Source organism: Thermobia domestica, chromosome 7 (assembly GCF_964235325.1).
Source record: "Thermobia domestica chromosome 7, izTheDome1.hap1.1, whole genome shotgun sequence".
In the NCBI taxonomy this organism is placed as follows: Eukaryota; Metazoa; Arthropoda; class Insecta; order Zygentoma; family Lepismatidae; genus Thermobia; species Thermobia domestica.
In genome coordinates, this window is record NC_137460.1 from 149867568 (window position 1) to 149892762 (window position 25195).

The 25195-nt window shown below is 36.3% G+C and overlaps 1 protein-coding gene across 1 annotated transcript in view; it reads right to left on the reverse strand.

Moving 5' to 3' along the window:
- The window catches only part of LOC145690485 (uncharacterized), a 250213-nt gene that overhangs the window by 91555 nt on the left and 133463 nt on the right, over positions 1 to 25195 (reverse strand). The window contains exon 3 of the mRNA XM_081765408.1: positions 20995 to 21170. Coding sequence (XP_081621534.1) covers positions 20995 to 21170 — 176 coding nt within the window. The remainder of the gene's footprint in view (positions 1 to 20994; positions 21171 to 25195) is intronic.

Here is a 25195-nt window from a genome sequence, read left to right on the forward strand (position 1 = left end):
CATTACCAGATGATCTTGCAGACTGCAATGAGATTAACGCGCACTTTGGTGAAATTTGTAATGATAGAAATATCGACGAGAATGCAGTTCAAAACCGCCTAACTGTATATAACAATACTAAATTCTGTTCAAGTATGAATTCATTCGAACTCCGTAATATAAGCAACTTTGATGTTCAGAACGCTATTAAACATTTAAATTCAAATGCAGCTGGACACGAAGGCATTACAGGAAAGATGCTTAGACTTGTTTTACCACACATTATATCACCATTAACACATATAATAAATTATTCCATAACCACATGCTCCTTTCCATTATCCTGGAAAGAAGCTTTTGTAATGCCTATAGCGAAAAAGCAAAATGTATCATCTCTAAACGACCTTAGGCCTATTAGCCTATTACCAATATTGTCCAAAGTTATGGAGAAACTTGTGCATAACCAGCTCAATGATTACGTCATTAATAATAATATCTTACCCCTACACCAATCAGGCTTTCGCAATTCACATAGCACTGCCACAGCCCTACTTCATATCACTGACGACATTTTTCGAGCATTAGATAACAACCAGATATCATTTCTGGTATTATTAGATCTTACTAAAGCATTTGATTCAGTTCATCACGACTTACTCCTAGCTAAAATGAAATACTATAACTTTTCCACCAACACGATCAAGTGGTTCAGATCATATCTTTCAGATAGGCAACAAAGAGTGGTACTAAGAGATCCTAAACTTGCAGTATCAAACCGAATCAGTCTTCAAAGAGGAGTGCCACATGGATCAATACTAGGACCTCTGCTATTTTGTCTATATACAGCAGACGTACCAAAGCTACACTCTAGAATACATTTGTACGCGGATGATACACAACTCTGCTTATCCACGTCTCCAGAGCACGCCTTACAAAGTGCAGCTCTCATCAATGAGGACTTAGAAATATTTAGTGATTGGTGCTTGTCCAATTCCTTGAAAATAAACGCAAGTAAATGCATATTTACAGTCATGGGAACAAGAGAAAATCTTAGGAAATTGGAAACTGGACAAATTAATATTTCCATTCGAGACACGCCGTTAGATTACTCACCTTCAGTAAAAAATCTCGGATTAATACTAGATGGTGAGTTAAACTGGAAGCGACATATATCTACTGTATCTAATAAATCAATATCAATTCTGCGATTATTATACAAATATAATGATTTTCTAAATCAGAACACAAAACTGTATTTAGTGAACACGCTTATTTTTCCACTGTTCGACTATTGTGATTCTGTATATGGACCAGCCATTACTAAATCCTTGTCAATATCAATCCAAAAAGTTCAAAATGCCTGCATGAGATTTATCTATAACACGCGAAAATGTGAACATATACTGCCCTTACTAAATCAAAACAACATTCTAACAATGTCAAGGAGGCGTTTGTTGCATCTGTACTGCCAGATACATAAAGTCATACACAATAATGGCCCCCTATATCTTAAAAGTAAGCTGACGTTCCGAAATGAAATCCATCCATACGAAACAAAACGTTCCCGTACATTTGACATCCCGCGGCATACATTAACAAAAGCAGCGAAATCCTTCTCTATTTCAGCCGTGAGAGCCTGGAATTCATTACCTTCCGATATAATCGAGTGCAAAGGATTCTTGACCTTCAAACGTAGGGTAAAGGATCATCTTTTACATCAACAGAAACTTAGCTTGAACACCTACGCCTTAGCCTGCAGCAAATAAACCAATTTTGTATGCATATTGTAGTATAGAGGACAGTATTAGGCCTATTGTACCTGAACAACTATTGTATTCTTACTTCATATTGGTTTCTTCAATATATATATATATATAATATTAGTTTGTAGTTAACTAAACGTTATATGTTTATTGTCGTTATATATGTACGTGTATAATATTTTTATATATATTTTCATGTGACATTCCTGATTGTACTTTTGTTGAGGTTAGGTGGTAGAGCAGCCTACGGCTGAACCTCGCCTCATGAATAAAGGCATTTTCAATTCAATTTCAATTCAATATTTAAATATATTGATTTATAATAACCATTTGTCAAGTATACACGAACTACCAGTTTGTCGCTGTATTCGCATACTGAAAATTCCACCCATCTAGGGATTTCAACGACAACATTTGGTCAGAGGAGGATTCTCCTCTTGGTTCAGTCCATTTTTGAATTCATTATTTAATAACTCCAGGTTACTCGTTACTCATTCATCACTGGGACACATCATAACACTTTATTCGTGAATTACGTATAACTGTTACGCATAGTATTCATATTTGAGAAGATCTTTAATAGTTGTGATGATTATGGTGATTTATATCGTGGCAAACACTGGTTAAGTCATAGGATACACACTGGAAAACAGGGGGGATTCTAGGTACACTTTCCAAAAAAAAAAAAATTTTGGTTGATCACTAAAGGGTAATACTTGTTGATGGTTTGGATTACGTTTTAGACCTGCCGTTATTTTGAAATACATGCCATTGAAACTGTTTACATTACTGATCACTAGTTACATTTATTCAGAACAAAGGAAATCATTTAAGTTCGCGGCGGTATTCTTAAAAAGAAAATTAGGCTACATCATTCCATTCGTCGGAAAACATTACTTAAAAACCCATGGCAACCAATAAACGTATCGGGCAGATGCGGTGCTCTTACATATATCCATATTATAAATTTAACATTTTACATTTCACTTTAATATTCTATATTTCATACATACTTACATTTCGACGTCTATATATATCTATATATATATTTAATACACGCGCACACACTTAATTACATAACCCCAACAAAAATTTGTCCAAGAAGAAGGTTGCAACATTACACCAAGAAACAAAACTTCCGACATATCATCATAAAATATTATTTTCCTTTATACCGCGCGTCTATTAACTTTAAATTCTCACATATTCCATTGGAAAGTAGATCAAAGAAAGAAAAAAAATATTGTGAGGCAGCCACGTAACACAGAACATTCCTAAATACATGAACATATATAAACCAAACAATTTTAATCTTAACTTTGGGCCCAATATTACAACATTCACGGAAATCAAATAAATGGAAAGTGACCACTGGATCAAAAAAGAATCCCAGACGGACAATGGTGAAGGAATGAAAGTGGAAATTACGGTGTACCGAATCGTTACTCACTTCGGCGATGGGTCAAATATAATGTAAGCCCAGTTCCTAACTATTTCATCAAACGAATCGTGTCCCAAGACGTCTCAGCTGGCCATTTCGGTTAAAAAAATTATTATACATTAATTCATTGATATATTATATTTTCAAAACCGGGGGGGGAGGTTGAAATTTTAAAAAAAAACTTTAGAGAAGGAGTAGAAAGAATAGGTAAAAGAGAGGAGACAGAACACTACAACTACGAAAGATAAGTGGTCGAATTTGCGTATACAACATACTATAACCAAATATTCTCTTTTATGCCAAAAGGGGGTTCGGCTTACCAAATAAATAGCCGAAAAACAAGTCTGCAACGTCGAGACGAGTCTGTGTCCTCGATGGGATTTTCAGAAAGACAAAGGCTTTAGGAAAATCCCACCACTCACCGTATCCGGTCAACGCCATTGCAGATCCCGGAATCCACAGGAAGGTTAGAGAAGGCGCTAATTTAGAATTTCAAAAAAAGAAAAAAAATCATCCGACCTCTCGGAAAGTAAAAGAATCCAGAATAGTAATGAAATTAGAGTAAAATAGTAGCTAAGATATCCCTAACTAGTAGTTTGCCAAAATAGAAAAAAATTAAAGTAAACTGAATTTTGAATCGGTGATTTCAGTGACCAAACATCACCAATGGCTACCCTGGGCAGACATGCCAAAGTCTGGGAGGTCGTTAATTTCCATCAACTAATTAAACTAAGAAAAGAAACGAAAATGCTTAAGAGGGTCATGGGTCGACGTTCAGGTACGCGATGAACCTAAAATTTTAGTAGTGGTTAATTTAATTTGATTTGCCTCGTCTGTCCTATTCACTCAACAAACACTGTATGGTAGCGTAATGTGAGGGGAAAGAAAATCTCAGAGCCATAGGATCTTCTCTTTCATAACCGACTGAAAACATAATTCACTACAGCCCAAAACACCAACTATTTGGTATCATGATCGATGAGCAATTACATTTAGTTAGCCATTATATGATGCTATCCCTACCCTGTTGTCAGACGAGATTGTTATAAATAGATACTACTGTTATAACATACTCAACTACGAAGTAATAATATATTCTGACATATAACTCGCCTACCTTGTCGAGTGATGTCTTGGCGTGGGGGTCAGAACTCGAAACGATTCTCACCACGCATTTACGTTTCATCTATATATCAACATATGGCTAAAATACACTGGGCCCATGTATACACTATACGGGTGTCCTATTATCTATTCTCTTTTACTACACTACATTTATATTTCACTTATATTATCATTTTATTCATATATTTATTCATTTCTGACAACGCAGTATTCTTTTTAGACACCCTGTTTCTTCTATATGTGCCCAGACTATACATTCATTTCATCATATACTTCGAAAATCTATACGTAAGAAACATTACTCGAACCCAAGACTTCTTTGCCACACAAACCATCCTATATCTTACTTCGCAGCTGTTCTAAAACAAATCTCTATCTAGATATATTCACAAAAAATAAAATATGCGCGATAATATTGCTGAATGTGATAACATTCTGACAGCAACAATGAAAATTATTCTGCAACCACAAGAAAAGAATTGGAATTCAAAATCATAATTTCAGAACGGAAATAGCATCACATTGGCTGACTTTGGTTAAGAATCTATGCATAGTTTATTTACTTAAATATTTTCATTACTGGACTACACAGAATGTCGCAGTTTTCAGAATATTAAAGCGTCAAATCACATTATTCAACTATCTGTTCATGTGGGCCGGAAATTATGTTTACTCGGTTTTAATTCGAAAATAAAGGTCAATTTTGTTGAACCTAAATCACTAACTGCGTTCAATGGTAAAAAATGCACGACTGATAGTACTGAATTTCGACACAAGGGCGCTAGTAACTATTTGATCGAACTGTAAACCACGAAATATGACCTTGTACACTGAATTATTGTACTATATTACGTTCACTTTCAGATATGGATTATAAGTTCATTTAATGACGGAATACGAAAATCGAATAATATGTACCACACTGTCCATATTTAATTATATCACGCTCCCAATCACTCACTACCACAATTACTACTACAAGAAAATGTTTACTACATTACGAATACACACATACTACTTAAACTACAAGACATATCATGCTAATACATACTAATCATCACTACCATTAATTTTATTATCTATATAACACAAATAAAACTCATCAGAGTTTACCATTTTTGTTTAAATCGGCTCTAGTTGATGTAGAGGAAGGAAATGGACAGTGAAAACTGAACCAATTGGTCTTGATTAACTCATGATATTCTGTAAGATACTGGTCAAAACGTGTTCCAAGGGGACAAACCAAAGCTATTAATTTAGAGGTTCCCCTCCCTAAAAGGGAAGGAAACCTAGAGAGTTAAATATTTAGCCCATCCCTACTGGAAGCTATCCCAATTCGGGATTAAAACAGGAGCCCTTAAAGTTAACCTAAGCGATCATTCTAATGTTACAGAGACTGCTAAACTTAGAATACCGCCATGTGGGTTAGTAAAAATAAAAATTACTTACTATCTATATCAACAAATTGCTACACGGACAGGTCTTGACTGTATATGATATTGGGAGGGGTGAAAAGGATAATCACTGTATTGAAATTTCTTAGTCAAAGCAAATGAAAAGTTTATCACACGAAATTTAATGCACCTAAATGCCGAACCTGTCCACACTAATTGTTTACGTCCAGCATGGCGTCCTGTGTTGACAGCTACATTTCACCAAATTTTAGTCTGTTTTACTATGGAGATTTTCTAGATTTTAGCTCCTGTGCTTCCGGGTAGTGTAGTTTCGACCTTGAGATACAATTTACCTGGTTTACGCTGCTTTTCTGTCAAAAATCCTCCAAATCTGATAGCTGATCAAACACGCATCTTTACTACTCTGGTGGGCGATGTAGAGTGAAGACGATCGCGCCTTGATATGTAGCGTGGGTAACTGCACCAATCAAAGTAAAGCTTTTTTGGCGGTGGAGTATTTAAAACGAATAAAACATGGTAAAATCTGGATTGAACCGGATCTTTAGAGGAACATTGGTACCAAAAGGGGGGTGAGGAGAGTCTAAAATATTGTGCCAAAATTTCTGGCTAATTATATCTTGACATTCTTCACCAAACCATTTTGCTTTATTGTTTCCATTTTTCTTTCCTCCAATTGTTTCCGTTGCAGCTTCTTTTATTACTGATACAACCTCGTCCCATTTCTCTTGTATCGATGAGTTTACTTTTTCTGTCATTTTTTCGCATTTACTTTCAATCGTGTCCTTGAATTTATCATCTTCTTCTCTGATCTTTAGTTTCTCTGTATTCCATTTCTCATTTGTAACTGTTTTCTGTTGCTGTTTTATGCATATTCTCTCCCTTAATTTTCTTTCCACTAGAAAGTGGCCTTATCGCAGTTTGAACCCCTTCGGCTCTTAACATCTATTATGGAGGATGTATATCTGCGGTTGATAAGGACGTGATCTATTTGATTTATCGTATTATTATCAGGAGATTTCTAGGTTCCTAAGTGTAGCTGTCTGTGTGGGAAGCTTGTACTCTTTACTACTAATTGGTTTCTTATTGCAAATTGAATTAGCAGCTGTCCATTGTCACTGCTTTCTGCATGCAGTGTATTTTCCCCAGTGATTTCCGTGTTTGCATCTCTACTTCCTAGTTTGGCATTGAACTCTCCCAGTACTATTATTGTATCATATTTCGTGTGTTTTCGTAAGTTTCTTCTAAGTTCTCGTAGGATTGTTCTTTCTTTGCAATGTCTGTTTCTTCAGTAGGGGCGTGAACTGTGATTATTGAGAGATTTCGGAATTTTCCTTTTATTCTAATTTTGCTTATTCTTTCGTTGACTGGTGTGTATTGTAGTATATCTCTGAAATGTCTACCTATCATGAATCTAGTTCCATATTGTCCGGTTTTTGTTGGGGTTCCGTTGTAATAGAAAGCGCAATTCTTTTTATCAATTCCGTCGTTGCCTTCCCACCGAATTTCCTGCAACGCCACTATATCCATATTTTTTAATATTGTCTCTTGAGCAATCTCTTCCATTTTCCCAGGTTCTAGCATTGTTCGTATGTTCCATGTTCCTATCTTCACATCTTTCTTCCGTTGCTTTGCCGTCTCCACTGTTCCTTTCCAATTCCGAGGCGTTGGCTTCTGTTTCTGAACAGTTTCGTTTTCCGTGGTAGAGTTGTTGGCCCTGCGCACAACCAACAACCTGGAGGACCAGGAGTTTTCTGTTGGGGTCCTCCTCCCCTAGCCTTTGTAGTTCCACTACTAACTGCAAGGCAGCAGTCTGGTTTTGGTCCGCCCCGGTGATTTCCGGTACCCGTCATATCTGGTGAGCATTCCCCTATCCGCCACCTGGGGAGGCGCCCGGTGGGAGTCCAGCAACTCCCGCGGGCTTTAAATATTAAGGAACATAAATAGTTAATACATAAAGTCTGTGTTGAGAACAGGGTTTTGTCTTCAGTGAAGTACTCAAGGAAGGGTTTGGGGTTTAAACGCCTCCTTGAACAAGATATTATAGAGCAGTAAACATTTGCTATATTAAGATATGCAAAAGAAAAAAAACTCCTGTCCTGAAAGGATATGAGGTTAAGTGTATGAATCCTCCTTGATGAAACTTACTGCACTGTTTGTGTTAAATTATAAATGCTGTAATGGATTACATAAATACAATATATGAGTTGGAAAGACTATTCCACTAAAAATGCATACATAGCAATAAATTTCAATTTTAGGGAAAATTTGAGGCTGTATACCACCTATAATTTATGGTTATTATTATTAATATTAATATTTTGATGATTCTCATTTAGAGTCAGTATATTTTATATTACAATTCATTGCTCTTCCGAATGTAGATTCTTAACAAGGATTGTAACATTTGAATAGGGCATATGTACTTTGGGTATCTATTAAAAATAAATGATATTCTATAGCATCCCACGATTCACAATCTAAAAAATTTGTAATATATCATTCTACTATTATTTTCAATAGACTACTTTTAACAGCAGTAAAGCAATTACTATAAAACCAGTACAGTAGTATATTTTTAATTTCGATAAATTGTACAGGGTGGAGAGTAAATACATTGACAGGAATTGCAAATAGATTCACGTGTAGTTTCAAACTTTTTCCATGCATTTTACATAGTATTCATGTGAGAAAAACAAAACATCATACATGTTCTTTATCGTGGGATCCACTGCAATAGTATTGGGTGCTTGAATAAATTGCCGCTGTTTCTTTATACCGATGATAAACTGTCATTCCACAAGAACAGAACAATATCTTCTACTTAAAGTACTATCCCTCGGCAGCTACAACTTTTCCCCACTTTTCGAGTAACAAATGTATTCCATGATAGAAAAATGCGGGTTCCTGTGAGGCAATGCACCCATCGAGTTAGTTTTGGATATCTTCGACAGTTCTGAAGTGTTGGTCAGCAAGGTCATGCTGCATGAATCGAAACAAATGGTAATCGGAAGTGGCGACGTTTGGTAAATATGGCAGGTGGGGGTAAGACATACCATCGCAACCTCTCTAAGGTTTCTTTCATTACATTTGCAACATGTGGCTGGCATTGTCATAAAGCAGAATCACTTTGTCGTGTCTTTGGGCATACTCCGGTCGTTTTTCTTGAAGTGCAGATGCAGTAATTGAATTTGGTAACGATCAGCATTCATCGTTTGACCCGCTGGAAGCAACTCATAATAAACCACACCGACTTGATCCCACTAAATGCACAGCATGATTTTCTTTCCATGAATGGCCAGTTTTGGCATTGATGTTGATGGTTATCCGGGCCTCATCCATGATTTTTCTGCGCTTGGAATTGTCGTAACGAATCCATTTTTCATCTTCAGTTACAATGCGATGCAAAAATGACTTCCATTTATGTCTTTGAAGCAGCACTTTACAAATGGTTAAACGTATCACAATATCTCTTTCCGTCAATTCATGTGGAACCCAGTTTCCCACTTTCTGGATCATTCCGACGCTTACTAACAGTTGATTCATCAACATTTAGAGTTTGAGACAACTGTTTAAGCGTCTGAGGTGAATCTTCTTCCAGTAGTACCTCTAAGTCCCCATCTTCAAACTTTCTCGACTGACCAGGACGCACTTTGTTGCTCAAAATCATTGTTTTTTAATCGTCGAAACCACTCTCTACACGTTGTTTCCGATTTCTTAAGATGAGAGCAGAAAAGTAGCGCTTCCCGCAATTTTTTTTTTTTTTTTTTTAGGCCCAAAGCCCACCATCTTTAAGACACTGAAAACAAATGTTCATTTAACTTCACTCGAAGGTCAAATAACACTCTGATAGCCCAAGGATAGCACTTCCAAATAGCACTTCCTGTCACAGTCCGCTGTGCTGCAGTAGCACAACTACTGCCCTCTGTTCATCAACAGCGAGAATTAATTCAAGCACCCAATAGATCTTACTTTTACATGTCACTAGTTGGTTTCTTTATATTCAAGAATTTTCATCATACAATTTAAAATGTAGTTTTCTTTATCCCCCTTAACAGGCAATACAATGAAAAGGATAATGTTTGAACTTAATTGTAATAATTTATTTGTAATACTGAATGAATTAATAACTAGGAGTGCATGAGGGAATAAAGGTCTCTCTTATTGAGAAGTAGATAAAATGTAAGACTTCAGGCATATGAATTTTGGGTATCTATTAAAAATAAATAAGTGTATAGCATGAAACGATTCACAATCTTTAAAAAAAACCGTTGTAATATGTTATTCTATTGATACTTTTAAATTGTTTCAGTCTAATATTTGGAAGGGTATTTAATGAAAGTTGTATTTCGTCAATTACCTAACATCATTTTAAGGTTTAATGGTTATGTAAAGTCGAAGTGGACATGAATAAAACGTTGTTGTTCCAATCGTGCTAACTGAAAGCCTAACACCAAGTATTAAAATTGTGCTTCAATTGGCAGATGATTCAAATATTATACAAATTACTGGGCGAAATTAGATTTCGAAATGGTTCTGAATTCTTAATACCTAGAATCTTTCCGTTCTGTCTCGTAAGAAATAATTGTAGCGTTGATAATCATGATTAGTTTCTGTACATTAAAGTACTTTGTTTTTTATTGAGTTTGAAATAATTCTTTACTGCACATCAGTAATATGTGTGATTCCATTTCCCAGAGACAATTTTAAAATATATATATATATATATATATATATATATATATATATATATATATATATATATATATATATATATATATATATATATATGTCTATACAGAGAAAAGAAATAGGCCTATAATACTGAACACTTAAGGTTACATAACCGTTCGTAAAACCAGATAATGTGCAATTATAATCAGTGGCGAATTTAGGCATATTGCCGTCATAGACAATTTACTCGTATAATCAGAGGAACCTCATCCGCCAGAACTCACTTGACTGAGCGTGTTCTTTCACTCGGCAGCTGTTGTGAATATTAGGTTAGCAGTTTAGTAGATGACGTCAGGCAACGCTTTCTGATCAGTGTCGAGCGTGAATTATGAAGTCGTAAAATTTAGATTTGTTATTTTAGAGTATATATAAATGTGCCAAACCAAACAAAACGTTAAATGTTACAATAATAATTTAGGAAAAGAATAATTTCGAATGTTGATTTTTTTTCTTTTGCGGTCACTCTGAGTTCTGCGGCACTAGGCAGTTTGCTTAGTTGAAAATCTGATGCTGATTGTAATCATAAAATTTAAGTTTAAAGTTTTCCAATATGGCGAACGAAGAAGTTGTGGTATTTTAGTATGTCATTTAAATAATCCTTATCAACATCTATGTCAAATTTTAACTTGTAAATAATTACATCCTAAGTTCAATAAAATTTTAAATCAATTTGACGGTAGTTATCGGAATTTTAGAATTTAGAGCTAAATATTTCTAGAAGTATACAGTTTATGAAAAATTGTTTTTCTTTAAAAAATATTGTGTTATCTATGTTCTATAAAACGACACTAAGTTTATCTCTTTATGTTCAACCATAGCGAAGATATTGCTATTTTTTATCTGGTTATTGTTCATTCGACACTCCCGGCGGCAATTTTCCAATATGGCGGTGAAGGTCACATGGGATTTCAGGGGACTTTTAGTATGTTGTTTAGAACATCTCTCCCAACATCTGTACCAATTTTCAGCTTGTTATTAATTTGTTCCTTACTTTTTGCTAGTTTGACTGCACTAAAGCAGTCCCGGAGATATGATAAACATTGCTGAAGAAGGAGATGATGATTTTGAGTTTAACGTTCCTTTCAGCAGCGAGGCTATATGAGACGAAACTTACTGATTGACGTGGAATCCGAGCCACATGAGCTCCCACCGGGAATCGAACCCGGGTCTCCCACGCCAATAGCTTGCAACACTGCTTAAATCGTATAATTGCGAGATCATGTTGTAATTACAGCTACTACAACCTATTGCTATAATGCTATAGAAGAGAAGGAAAACAACAATCATTTTAAATATTTTCTACAAATACGCCATTTTCAGCAGGATAGGATAGATGTGTAACGCAACCATGTGAACACATTAACTTCCGTAACTGGGATTGGATTTCAATGATACTTTGCTGATACATTAGGTGTCTTAATACCGTTGTCCAATTCGACGATGGGTGCCGTGGTTGCAAGGGGGAGCTAACTCCCTGACCATATAGACGTAGCAATGATTATGGAGCTAGAAAGACGGAACAAAGGCCACTCGCAAACTTTTGCACAACTGAACACAAACAAAAGCGGACCTAATTGCTGCACCATGCGTAGTTTTTGAGATCTAGCATGAAGCATATCAAAATATTTAAATTTTGCCAGGCTATGACCATTGTCACGCACATGCTTTCTTCGCGTATTTACCATGTTCTTACTTTTTTGTCCATGTAATATCAGTCATAATTTTTCTGCAATAGTTTGTTCACATACAGAATTACTTTGTGGTCTAAGCAATAATTTCTTAGCACTTTGTCCTCCTGAGATATTATACCCCAAACACGACATGAAAATCGCAAACTTCAACTTTCGGAAACCCATAAATCTATATCCCAATAGTATCATAGGTGTAGATACTACTCTTTACTACTCTTTCTGCAGAATCTTTACATGCAATAGTATTCAGCACAAAACTTATGAACCTCCCACCTTATGCCATTCGAAATTACAGCCCCTCTAAAAGTGTAATTTTCTGTACTTTTCTGGTGATTCCATGTTTTATTTTGTTAAACTGCATATTTATTTAAAAGTTCTGCGTGTACCCCAGTCTCTCCTCTAAACATTATTTTTTGTTTGGTGTTCGTCTGATTCGTACGCTCTAAGCAACTGTAGTTTTCGTAAACGCTTGCAAATGCAAAAATTGGCACTCCACCGACAACAAGGATGGCCGCCATTCAGGAACACTTGTATGTACATACTACAATGTGAATGATATTATTAATCTTCTCATACACAAAGTTTATCACAATCCAATTACTATAATTTTTGGAGATGGTCGAACAACTATTTTCGCTATCTTTGGACCACTTCATATGGATTGACCCTAATGTACTTTCTTAGAATTTAATCATTACAAATACCAAGAAAAATATCTTTATGAATATTAATCAAACCAAATCAGTATTTTAGAATCTAAACTGTCGTCAGAAAATAAAGTAAGGACGGAAGTTTATGAAGGAAGAACTCTTTCGGTTTGATTGGTTGCAGGAATTAGTGACAAGTTTGATTAAGAAACATGAGTGGATCTTAACTACAAGTTTGATTAATGAATATGCATAGTTTCCAGGAAAATAACTGTCAAGTGCAGTCATTTAGAGTACAAGAATGGAACTGCTGATATTTCTCAAAATATTAATTAGAATATTTGTGTTCAAATCCTTGATCAGATAATAATTATGAAATAATTTGTTTGTTTTTTTCCTTATTTCTTCCTTTAGCACATAGAACCAATGATGATTTCAGAGGGTTTCAGCAGGAGGGGAGCTCGAAATACCAGTGAATGAAATTAGTACTGCGAAAATACTGGAAACCCTGGTTGAGCCCGAACTGAGAAATAGTTCGGGGGATTTCTTTGCTTCGGGGACAACATTTCATTATTGTTAACAGACATCAAACCAATCTGGGAATACTTTTGACTCCAGTGACAGGTTACTCTAGTAAAATTAAGAATTACTAATAATACACTGAAACCGTGTGGCAAATTACAACAATGAATTAAAGCACTCATGGAACTGGGATATATTTAACTTTGGGGCTAACTGGCTAAGGCATTTGATTACGATTGGATATGAGTCTAGAGATGCAAGGCTATATGAGATGTGCATCTACAGCTTAACGTGGGATCCGAACCACATGAATTCGTACCAAGAATAGAACCCGGATCTTCCTCAGCAAAGCCATATATGCTAATCACATAACCATGAGGGAACTCTCTGTCTGGCTACGACTTTGATACATGGTGGAGTGCTTACCTCCAGTACAAACGCGAGTAGTGGTTCGGATTCCAATGTAGCAAGTGGTCCCATTTCATGTAGCCTCCGAGCTGGAAAAAAGTTGAAGTCTAATTAATCAATCAATTGAAATGCACATATCAAAGACTTTGCTTGATTCGGTGGCACAGTGGCTCAGTGGTAGATTGTCCACCTCCGGTGCCTGTGGTCCCTGGTTCGATCCCAGCTCGCGCCGTGTGGACTTTGTGATGGACAAACACTGTGCTCGTGAGTTTTATCGGGGTTCTCCCGTTTCCTCCCACTTTCTTCATTCCACCATTTCATTCATTTCGCATAATCACCGTCTTCTTTAGCCTAACCGGCATAACCGTGGGACGTAAAACTCAAAGATTTCATTTCATTTAGCTTGATTCATATTTTTAGTGCATATTATTTTATGCAGCACGATTAATGTATAGACATATTTTACTCACATATACATTTTAATAAAATCTTGTGCTACTTCTTGGTTTTATATAGACCAACTGGAATAAAACAGAAAATATTCTTTGGAAGAAAATCCTGAACCTTGGGGAAAAAATCCTGCGTACACTTCTCCTAACGGCTATTCCGTAACCTCTCAGTTCGTCTACATTCTATTTAATCCTTAATTTCAAGTCCGAGTCATAACCCCTAATGTCATAGGACGTGCAGTAACCCTAGTTTAGGATACATCGCTCTTGTTGAAAGAAAATTCGTCAGAAAGTGTTTTAGCCAAAAATCGTTTCCCATCCCAGAAAAATTTCTATGATAGAATTGAGCAGTTAATGTAGAACAGAGATATTCGTGGTAAGAACTATATAGTCGTAGATAAAAAACACTCAAAGAGTGTTATGCAATCATAATAAATATGACTCATAATCTGCAATCAAAATTTATGTTTCCTTGCTTAATGTTTCATGAGGTTTACTCTAAACTGATTGTTAGTTACATTTCATCATTTCAGTATGATTTACTGTCTGTCAACGAAGGTGGTATGTTACATCATCATGGTATGTTTTTATGTTTTCATTGAATGTAGGATGAAACACAAGCATCTTCCGTGGTCTGTGTTTAACTTGGCACGGGAGCGAGAGAAATGCCAGTCACCAATAAGCCGAAGGTTCCGCTTGAAAACAGTTATCGATCAGAGAGCGGGGAGTCTTTAAATAACCCAGCAGTCCCTCCACTAAACTGGTTTAATGAATAGCTCACGGATGTCACCGCAAGAAATAAAAAAGATTTCCAGCAGGCAACACAATGTCTTCGCTTCCTCAAATGAATAAAATTTTTAAGTCGATGGCAGGAATTACAAATGGATAATTTCACCAACTCGTTGACACGTCTTTGGTGTTGCACAAAGGCAAGTTAAATTGTTTCTTTTGAAATATCTTCAAAATCTGCTATGGCTCGTTTTATGACTATAACTAATGTTATAATATTCTGAAATAACCAAATTGCAGACACACGTCCATCTGCCTAACTCGTTACGTGAACTTTAGCTCAGTGATAGATTTTAAGGGAAATCATATCAGAAAATCTTTAACTTTTATCGCTGAAAGCTAAGGAAGGAAAATTTTATACGCCTTCACAAGGAGTAGTACATTCGGTAATCTTTGTCCTTTTAGCTTATACTGATAAAATTTATTTCTTTTTACCGACGTAACTTCCTCAACATCCTTCACTGCCTTAACTACGAGTATTTAGAATGTGCTATTCTCTTCGTCTAGCTGTATGCTGAAAACAATCTAATAAGCACAATAATAAGAAACCGAATTACAGTATGCCTAGATTTGATAATTTAAATATAACAATACGAGCATAGAAAAACTCTGCATAAAGAACTGGAAACGTAGATGAGGAAGATACAGAAAAAAGAAAGGAGAGCACAGTATTATTTAACCTTGATGTTAAGAGTATGTTTCCAAGCCTAAGGGGAAAAGAAATATTGAAGATAATAGAAGAACAAATGGGTGAAAAGAAAATAGAAGATTGGGACAGTAACAAGGTAAGGAGAGGAGGCATTATGGGAGAATGGATACTGTATAATCAGAGATAGGATTGTTAAAATGAAGGAAGGACTCAATATAGGATCTTGTTTGAGTCCGGCACTGTCAGAGAAGGAGACAATAGAAAGAGAAGGAGAAAGACTGCTTCTTTTTTGCCGTTATGTAGATGACTCTTTAGGAATATGGAAGGGAACGAAAAGGCACCTGGAGAAATTCATAAGAGACGTGGAAGATGAAGAAAAAGGCATTAGACTAGAGAATGAGACAGAAGTAGAAAATGAGATAAACTATGTAGGTATCAAAATAAGGAAGTCGGAAGGAGGATAATTTAATACATCTTGGGACCAAAAAGAGTGTACAGCGAGAGTATATTACACAAAAGATGTGGATGAGGGTACGAAGAAGAATTCCATCAAAAGCATGTAGGAAAGAATAAGAAACCTAAACACAGATGAAGAACAGAGGAAAAGAGACGTATAGAAGTTCTTTACACACTTAAGGAGGAATGGATACAATGAAGAGGATAGAGGAAGAAGAAACGTAGCAAGAAAGAGGAGGGAAGAAGACAACAAGAATAAAAAAGAAGATTTGATATAGAGAGCCTACGCAAAACCAGAGAAGTTAAAGAGGATACTTCGGAAAGCAGGAATTCGGAAGTAAAGGAAAGGAGGAAGCAGAATAATTGAAGTTGTCTGAAAAACCAAGAGAAAAGCAATAGTGGACAAAATTCAAAGGGGGTAATGTATAGAATGGGATGCGCGCAAAGTAGCAAAATTTACATAGGAGAAACAAAAAAGAAGATGGAACAAAGGATAAACAGCACAAAGATGACGTAAGATTGAAAAGAAACAACAACGAAATATATAATCATTAGAAAGAGACAAACCACAGGATAGGGTGGGAGGGAGCAGAGGTCATAAAAACAGAGAAAGGCATTAGTGAGAAAATAGAAAGAAGCCTGAGAAATTATGAAGGCAGGAGATGAATTGGAATGCAGGATTCGCGATAAACAAACAATGGGAGAAGATTCCACTTAAAGAAGAAAAAAGGAAAGAGAGGAAGAAAGAAAGAGAAAAAATAATAAGTGAACATTGGACAACTTCAATTATTCTGGAAAAAATAATAAGTATTTTCAATTGGACAAGTGCGCAGCTGAACAAGTGAAAGTGAAAAATATGTGTTACTTTTTAATGAAGGGACAGAACTTAATTAAATGTTGATTTCCAGGAAGTATATAAAAATGAGCAACTCCCAAGCAGCCAGAAGGAGTGCAAGTCTGATGAAGACACAGTTATTGTGTCGAAACTGTTACGTGATTGTTTGTTTATGAATATATGTTGCCTTGCTAAGTGTGTTGTTGTGTTTAGTTTGACAGTATGGAAACAAGGACTGATAGAATAGAAAAATCTTGTAACAGGAGAAGTTTACTTGAACACATGTCATGTTTACGTTTATGCTGTTGAGAATGGAATCGAGTAATTTAGATGCTGATCAGAGTTTCGATCACGAGTATTCCATTTTTGATAATTTTCTGATAAACAGAGAAAAATACGTAGGCTATATGTTAAATTTTAAAGATATTTGCATTTATTATTTCTGTAACATTTATTGGCAATAGGGGCCGCGGTGGCTCAGTGGTAGAACGTTCGCCTATGGTGCATGGGGTCCTTGGTTCGATCCCAGTGAGTTTTCTGGTGAACAAACACCGTGTGCGTGGGTTTTCTCATGGTTCTCCCGTTTCCTCCCACTTTCATCATTTCATTCATTTCTCATCATCATCGTCTCCTTTAGCCTAGCCAGCATAATTGTGGGACGTAAAACTTAAAGATTTCATTTCATTTTCATTTATTGACAATATCTGTACAATAAATTGTATTATAGTTCAATGTCGTATTTTTTTTTTTTTTTTTCCTTTTTGGGAAAGTGTTAACGCGAGAAAGATTTTCAAATGTGAGAACAATTATTGTAAGTTTCAGATTTCTGGGCTTTCGGTATCTATGGCCATGTTAGCCCGTCAAATATGAAGAATGACGTCCCTCGGCGATAACACTGTCTAGGGAATTGAAGAGGAAGAATAAAGAATGGGGAAAGGAAGGAAGCAGCATGGGATAATTATGTTAGGTAACAATCCAGCATTTGCCCTCCAGGAATGAGGAAAACCTCACTCAGGTTGGCTGGCCTGAAAAACCTGTTACATTTTTTCGACCGAGTGTCCCTATCTGGAATTGAACCCGGGACCGCTCGCACCAAAGGCGAAAGCGTTAGCAACTACGCTACGTGCGCGTGAGGTCACAATTACGGTATTATGCATCAATTGACCAAGCGCCAAAACATGGTTCTGAGATATTGAACCATGATCCAGACTATTTACATTACTAATTGGTCTCGAACTTTGAAGCACTGTTTTTTTTTTTTAAGCAGACGGAGGATTTTGTTTTCGATAACTCGTATGAAACAATTCGTTTGTTTCACAAAAGATTATGGTGAGTATTTTAAAGGCATTTATGGAAACTGCAAAACATTATTTCAAAAGATACTACTGTTATAACAAGTACTTAAGGAATTGTTTTATACGAGTTATTGAAAAAGAAAATCCTCCGTCTGTTAAAAACAAAAAAAAAAAAAAAAAAAAAGAAGAAGAAGAAGAACACGAAGCTTCAAAGCTCGCGGTCAATTAGTAGTTTATGAAGATATTATGTTCCGATCGTGATGAGCAGATCCTTAATTAGATAAAGAATTAACCGTTAAACTGTTGTCCATATGACTATTAGTGGAAAGAACTTGGAAGTTGTTGCAATTTCTTGCCTGAAGAGCGTGAACTATAATTTTTTTTGAAGCAGCCATAACTATTTTGTTTAGATTTTAAATTAGTGGAATTATTCAGTTCTAGGGGGAAAATCTTTTTTAAAAAAGGTAATTTATTAGCAGAGAAGAGCTTGTTCCAACAATGTGCTCTACGGTGTATTTCTAGATTTTTTTATACAAAGGATAATTTAATAAAATTACTTAGAAAGGGTAGTTTCAGCGCGCAACCAGAAATGTTTGTTAGGAAGGGTCCAAGCTTTTGGAGAGGGTGTCTAATCAGAGTCGGATTTAGGTTTGGTGGGGCCCTAAGCAAGGGCGCCCATGTTATGGTTTCCAAGGAAGGGGGCAAGTATAAGCGACATTTCAAATATAGTTTCTAATTTTGCTGTAACTAATGTAAAAATTCTATGGGGTTTTCGATATTCCCAAGTATAATTTCCTCTTAGGGGGGAGTGCCCCACCTTGCCCCCCTGATGGTCGCCCTTGGCCCTAAGCTATAGAAGGTGACGGGGCCCTTTAAGTATCAAGATGCGAGGCTCACTATATATAGAAATGAAGAAACTAGTGATTTTTGGAAGCAGGCTAGCTGAAGAGACCCGATCACACGTCATATGAGTCTACACAACACGAAGAACTGTTGCTATTTATAGATTTTATTTTATTTCTTATTTTTCTTACATTTTAAAATGTATAACCAGTTGTTTTCTTTAACTTTTGCTGGCCCCAAGAGAGTGGGGCCCTAAGCTATAGCTTGTTTAGCTTACACGTAAATTCGGCACTGTGTCTAATACTACAAACCACTACATCTATGTAATGTTGAACGGGTATTATTTTGCACCCGAAAAGACAACAAGTAATTCTAAAATTCTTCCACATATATTTTCAGAAATAAAATGATAGAACTAGATTGTTCAAATAAGAGAAAAAGTATAGATGAAATTAAAATCAAATTTTCATTCTACATCAATCATTTCCCTGATAAACAAATATAATTTTATTAAGAAAGTAAATAAATGTATGCTGAGTTAGTAAGTTTTGGGATGGGGTCTGGACAAAGTGGACCCCCTTCCGTGGATACGTCCCTGGCTAGTTTATAATGGAGAAAATTTTGTTATTCAGTTAAACTAGTACTTAGGGATGGGCACGAGCGAGTTCGAGCGAGTTTTCATTGAAACACGATTCGACTCGAAACAGACATTATTGAGCTCGACTCGTGAACTCGGCTCGAAAAATTTCCTCCAACTCGACTAGACACTCGACTCGAATTTGACTCGAGTTTCGAGTCGAGTCGAGCCAAACGAGCCAAATCGAACCAAATGCTGTGTGTAGTTTCAAGTACTTTCTTCAAGTATCCTACATAGACAATATAATTATTATCAATGATACTTACTTCAATAATACAACTATTATTATTATTATATTATTATTATTATTATTATTATTATTATTATTATTATTATTATTATTATTATTATTATTATTATTATTATTATAACAACACCGTGTGTAAACATGGAAGGTGGACGGTTTGTATTTGAATACTAAAAATTAGTAGACTGCTGGTCTGTGATGTGAAGTCTAGGAAGCAAGGACATCGTTCACGAAGTTCTAGATTTCAGTCCCGGAGGAGCAAGTATCCGGGCTCGAGCCAAAAATTGTTAAAAGCTAGATGGCAGCAGTCAAACATGTTCAAAACTGCTCGGCTCATGTTTAAGGTTGCCAATGGCTCAAGCGGCTCGGCTCACAGCTAATTCACTATCTAGCCAACAACTTATCCAACTGAGCCGGCTCGAGCCGAAACGAACCGTACTGATAGCTCACCCCAACCGAGCCTGCTCAAGCTGTTCGCTCAGTTGAACCGACCCGGGTTGAGCTTCTGCTTGGGCTCAAAACTTTGACCGTGCAGGTCTCAGCCTTGGTGGTAAGAACTACAATATATACTGATATTGGTGCTCACGACATTTGAGGCTGTCTCGTTATAAAAATCCACTGTCGTCTTGTTAATCGAAACGAGACGAGATATGAGCAGTGTCCTATCTTGTGAGCAACACTAAAAAAAATCAACATTAAGGCTTACATTTCTCATAGCTTTCGCTTTCAAGTCATATCAGGCAATGCTTTCAAAACGAGTTAAAACGAGCTAAACGAGCGAGCCATTTATCAAACTCGACTCGACTCGAAACTGGACTTCAGAAGAGTGACTCGGCTCAGAACTCGCTTCGAGAAAATTACCTTTGATTCGACTCGAAACTCGACTTCGAATTTGCTTCGAGTTTCGAGTCCAGTCGAGTTTTAGCTCTACTCGTGCCCATTTCTACTAGTACTTGTAAAGGTAATACAAGAAGTAACCTCTAATTAGACGTAACATAGATATCCATATTAACCAATAGTGTTTAGTTCACTATTTAATTGGAGGAAACCACCAACTTTGTCCATTACTTACCTGAGCAAGGAAGAACGTTAAAAGAGCTAGGATGGTGAAGTTGGTTCCTCCTGCAAAGTCTGTAAGTTTGTCCAGTTGGAAGGAGGCAGCCAGGACAAAGAACAGAAGCTGCATGCTCACTGTCACGATGGCGCTGATCGCCAAGTGGTCCTCATCTAATATCTTCACTCCAGGAGCTACAAGAAGACCAAAACAAGAAAACAAATCATGTAAGAGCATTTAGTCATAATAAGAGGTTTTGGCCATGTAATAATATCAATATTAACAGACGAAAACCATATTCACGAAGAAAGTAAATGTGGACTAAAAGCAAGGAATTCGTATTATTACTCAGTTCAGGCGCTTTCGTCGGCGCGAATTCTGTCGAGGAATTTAAAGCTTAAAATATATAAAACAATAATCATGCCTGTTGTTCTACATGGTTGCGAAATATGATCGCTTACTCTGAGGAAAGAACATAGACTGAAAATATTTGAGAACAAGATCCTGGCGGAAACTTCATAACGAGAAACTGCATAATTTATACCGTTTACCAAACATTGTTAAAATAATCAAATCTAGGAGGCACAGGTGGAAACGTCATGTAGCCAGAACGGAAGAAAGTAGGAACGCTTTCAAAGATTTAACTGGAAGTCCAATCGGAAAACGATCATTAGAAAGACCTAGGCGCAGATGGGCGGACAGTATTAAGATGGATCTTGCAGAAATAAGAATACAAAGTAGAAACAGTTGGCTAAGGACAGAAGTCAATGGATTGCTTTTGTGAACGCGGCATTCCGCGTGAATCTCCGCTATAGAGTTAGTTAATAATATCACAGTAAGTACATAAATAGCTATCACAAGAATGGAAATATCTGTGTACTGCAACACAGTGACATGCAACATTCATATATTGTGACTATCTTGTATTAGGTGGATGATAGTGAGTAATATGGTAGTGGTGTAGTGCAATTCCTGAGTGCTAAAAGTAGTACGTTGGTAGTACTGATTGCTGGCTGAGGGACGTACATGCAACACACTATTTACATTGCTAAATTCCGGTTCGGCCATCCTGACAGTTGTCAGGGTTTCCCTCAGTACCACCAGACCTATGCCTAAATGGTATCTGTACTGAAATGGACCTGGATGGCCCCTACATATCTCAATTCATTCCCAGAACATAGGCCATTCCTACCAGCGTAGTGTTTCTGTGTCCACATGAACCCAAACTTTCTCGAGTTCTTCCTAGTGTTGCTAGGAGACGAGAACTTTTCCTGTCTCGTCTCATGTCAAATCCGAGATGTACATTCGAGACGAGACAACGAGATAAGACTGACCTACTAATTTCGTTTACTTGGTCCACTTGTACAATACACGTGCATGTTTGTCTTATTTAGTAGTCTTTCATATGCCATAACTTTCGAGTTCTTGCACCCTATTTTCATCTTTGTTACGACTAAGTCCCATGTCTTTGTATTGCAGTTGTTTAATAATGTTCTACTTCTATTCATTGCAAACTACTTCCCCTCTCATGTATGGTAACTCAAGAGCACATTCTACCCTGTTGTAACGCCTGCCTGATGCTGTAAGTATGCAACAACACATAACAAATGTACACTCCTGCGCCATGTTGACAATGTTGGCGATAGGACATTTCCAACAACAAATCGTTGCTAATGATCACTGTAGACATCATTATAGAGATTGGTGTGGTTGGATCATATGTCGCACGGTGGAACAAGTATGGTCAACATGAAAATAATGTCGTCTACAAAGAAGAGTGATAATATTTAGTCAAACTCTTGGCGACTAATTGGAGAATCTCGATTATTTATTTGTTTATTTAATGTGCAAGCGTATGGTCGAATAGATGTACCACAGGAGCATCCCCAGTTTTTGCAAGTTCTTTGAAGAGGACGGGATAAAGTTTACTGATTTCCTTCATTCCGCGATGGGTGTCAAAGAACCTGACAAACGAGCAGAAGGATTAGAGTGAATAGGAAAAACACTATGTCGGATTAGATCCGACATAGGATCGGAAAGAATTAAGATGAGTATAGAGGTTAGAGGAACACATGACTACACTTTTATCCTAAAAAATAATTTCTGACATAGATAACATTGACAATAATTCAGTCGAATTGAAGACGTGAATATTGAAACTGCTCAAAGACAAATTGTTAAGAATGATCAGAAGAGAATATGTGCATTTTGTGATTTTTCATTCATTCTGAATAACATTTTATTGTATACCTCAACAATATAATTCCAATAATTAAATTTTCTCTCAATAATGAATAAAGAATATGAGGGTTATACTCTGTGTTTATTTATTCAATTTATATTTGGGGAAACTTTCAATAACCATTTCTTGAAAATTGCTGAATTATTTAAATATTCTCGTTTCTTTTTTTAAAAAAAAATAAAATGAAATTATAATTTAACAAGGGGTTATGCGCTTTAGGTTTAGGCTAGAGGAGGCTTTATAATTATATGAAAGTAAATACTTGAGAAAATTAAAATTTTGTGCTTTCCTACCGGGGATCAAATCCAGGACCACATGCAACAAAGGACCACATGCTAGACACTAGATCAGCACTGCAGGGATGGGCGAAAAGGAGAAAAAAAACATTGGGAAGATAGGAGAAATCTTCTATATATTGGCAAGGCTAGGGCTATGAGAGATTGCCAACATACGCTGAAGGAAAAGATTGATTATCTTACGTATTTCCATTTGAAATCAAACTCAAGAGACTTATAAGTACACACACACACACACAAAAAAAGTATGTACCGTACGTAAAAGCATGCCTAAATCCCGTAGTTTTTCGACAATGACTATGTAACATTCTGCAGCAAACATAATTATAATTGAAAACGTGTTTTATAATACTTTCCGTATAAATGTTCCATATATGTGTACTTTTAGTAAGAAAGGATTGTATAGGCGGTAAAGATCTCACATACAGATTGACGTATATAATATATAGCTGACGTATGTAACATACGTATACATATGTAATATAGGAAGACTGTTAGATGTCATACATCCTGCATGATGTAACATCTGAGCGGCAAAAAAGGCAGAACGTATGTAGTATATGGATAACATTATTCTTACAGATTTCTGTAGTAAACATGTGGATGCCGTATATTTGTACAATATACCGCTGTCCGGATAGGGAATTTTTCTCAGTGTGGTAAAAGCTCAAACAAAAATGGAGGAGGCCATGGAACTCACAGAGTATGTCATAATTAAAGGGTTAGGAATGCATGATTTGATTTAACTAGCTGATCCTTTCTATTTACAATGATCTATTGCTTAAAAAAAATTGTAGGTATACGCTCGACTGTTTTCAGAAATGTAGCGTATACTCACCCCCTGCATACACTTTTTTTTTTTGGTAAATTTAAGATGAGTAAACGCCAGGCTATAAATATACTATGTGAGTATATGGCACATGCTCCCCATTACGTTCCTATTTTGAGCTTCCTTGTGTTACGTGAGTAGCGTACGCTCCCGAATTCGATTCCCGACTGAAACTTATGTGGTTCGGATGCCACGTTAAGCTGTGAGTTCACGTATTATGTAGCTACGATGCTGAAAGGGACACTACACTTAAACAATTAATTAAACGTCCCTATTTTGAGACTTGAGTATGGTCTTCAGTTAGTAACAATTAACATTTTTTTTTTCCGAAATCGTACGCTCATCTTGTTGAATGGTGTTGACAGTTGAAACTTGTAAATATATTTTGTCGTTTGACGTCATTCGTTTGGTATATGAAACGCAACAGAATCAACAATAGAAGAAGAGGAAAAAGCCATCGATTGACGTCAATTTTTTCCTAGCTTCGTTTTGTTATTATCATCTCTTAAGGCTGTGTTGTAGTCATTAATTTGATCAATATTTGTTACAAAATTGTAAGAGAAGTCATTGACTGCTTTCTTTATTTAAAAAAAAAAATGCTGTTACAAAGTTTAATTACATCGTGGAAAGAGGGGATTGTTTGCCTCGCTGTTGTCGCATTAAATACTTAATAATGTTAGGCTAAAAATAGTCATCTGACTGTATCTGAATTAAACGATGAAGAGAGAAATTAACAGTCCCACAAACATGTTATACATGCGTCAAGTTACGAGTGACTAGCTTGCTTGTTGTAAATTTACTGCTGTACGTTACTCATAACTACTATGTAAGACAATGGCGGGGAGAAGAGTG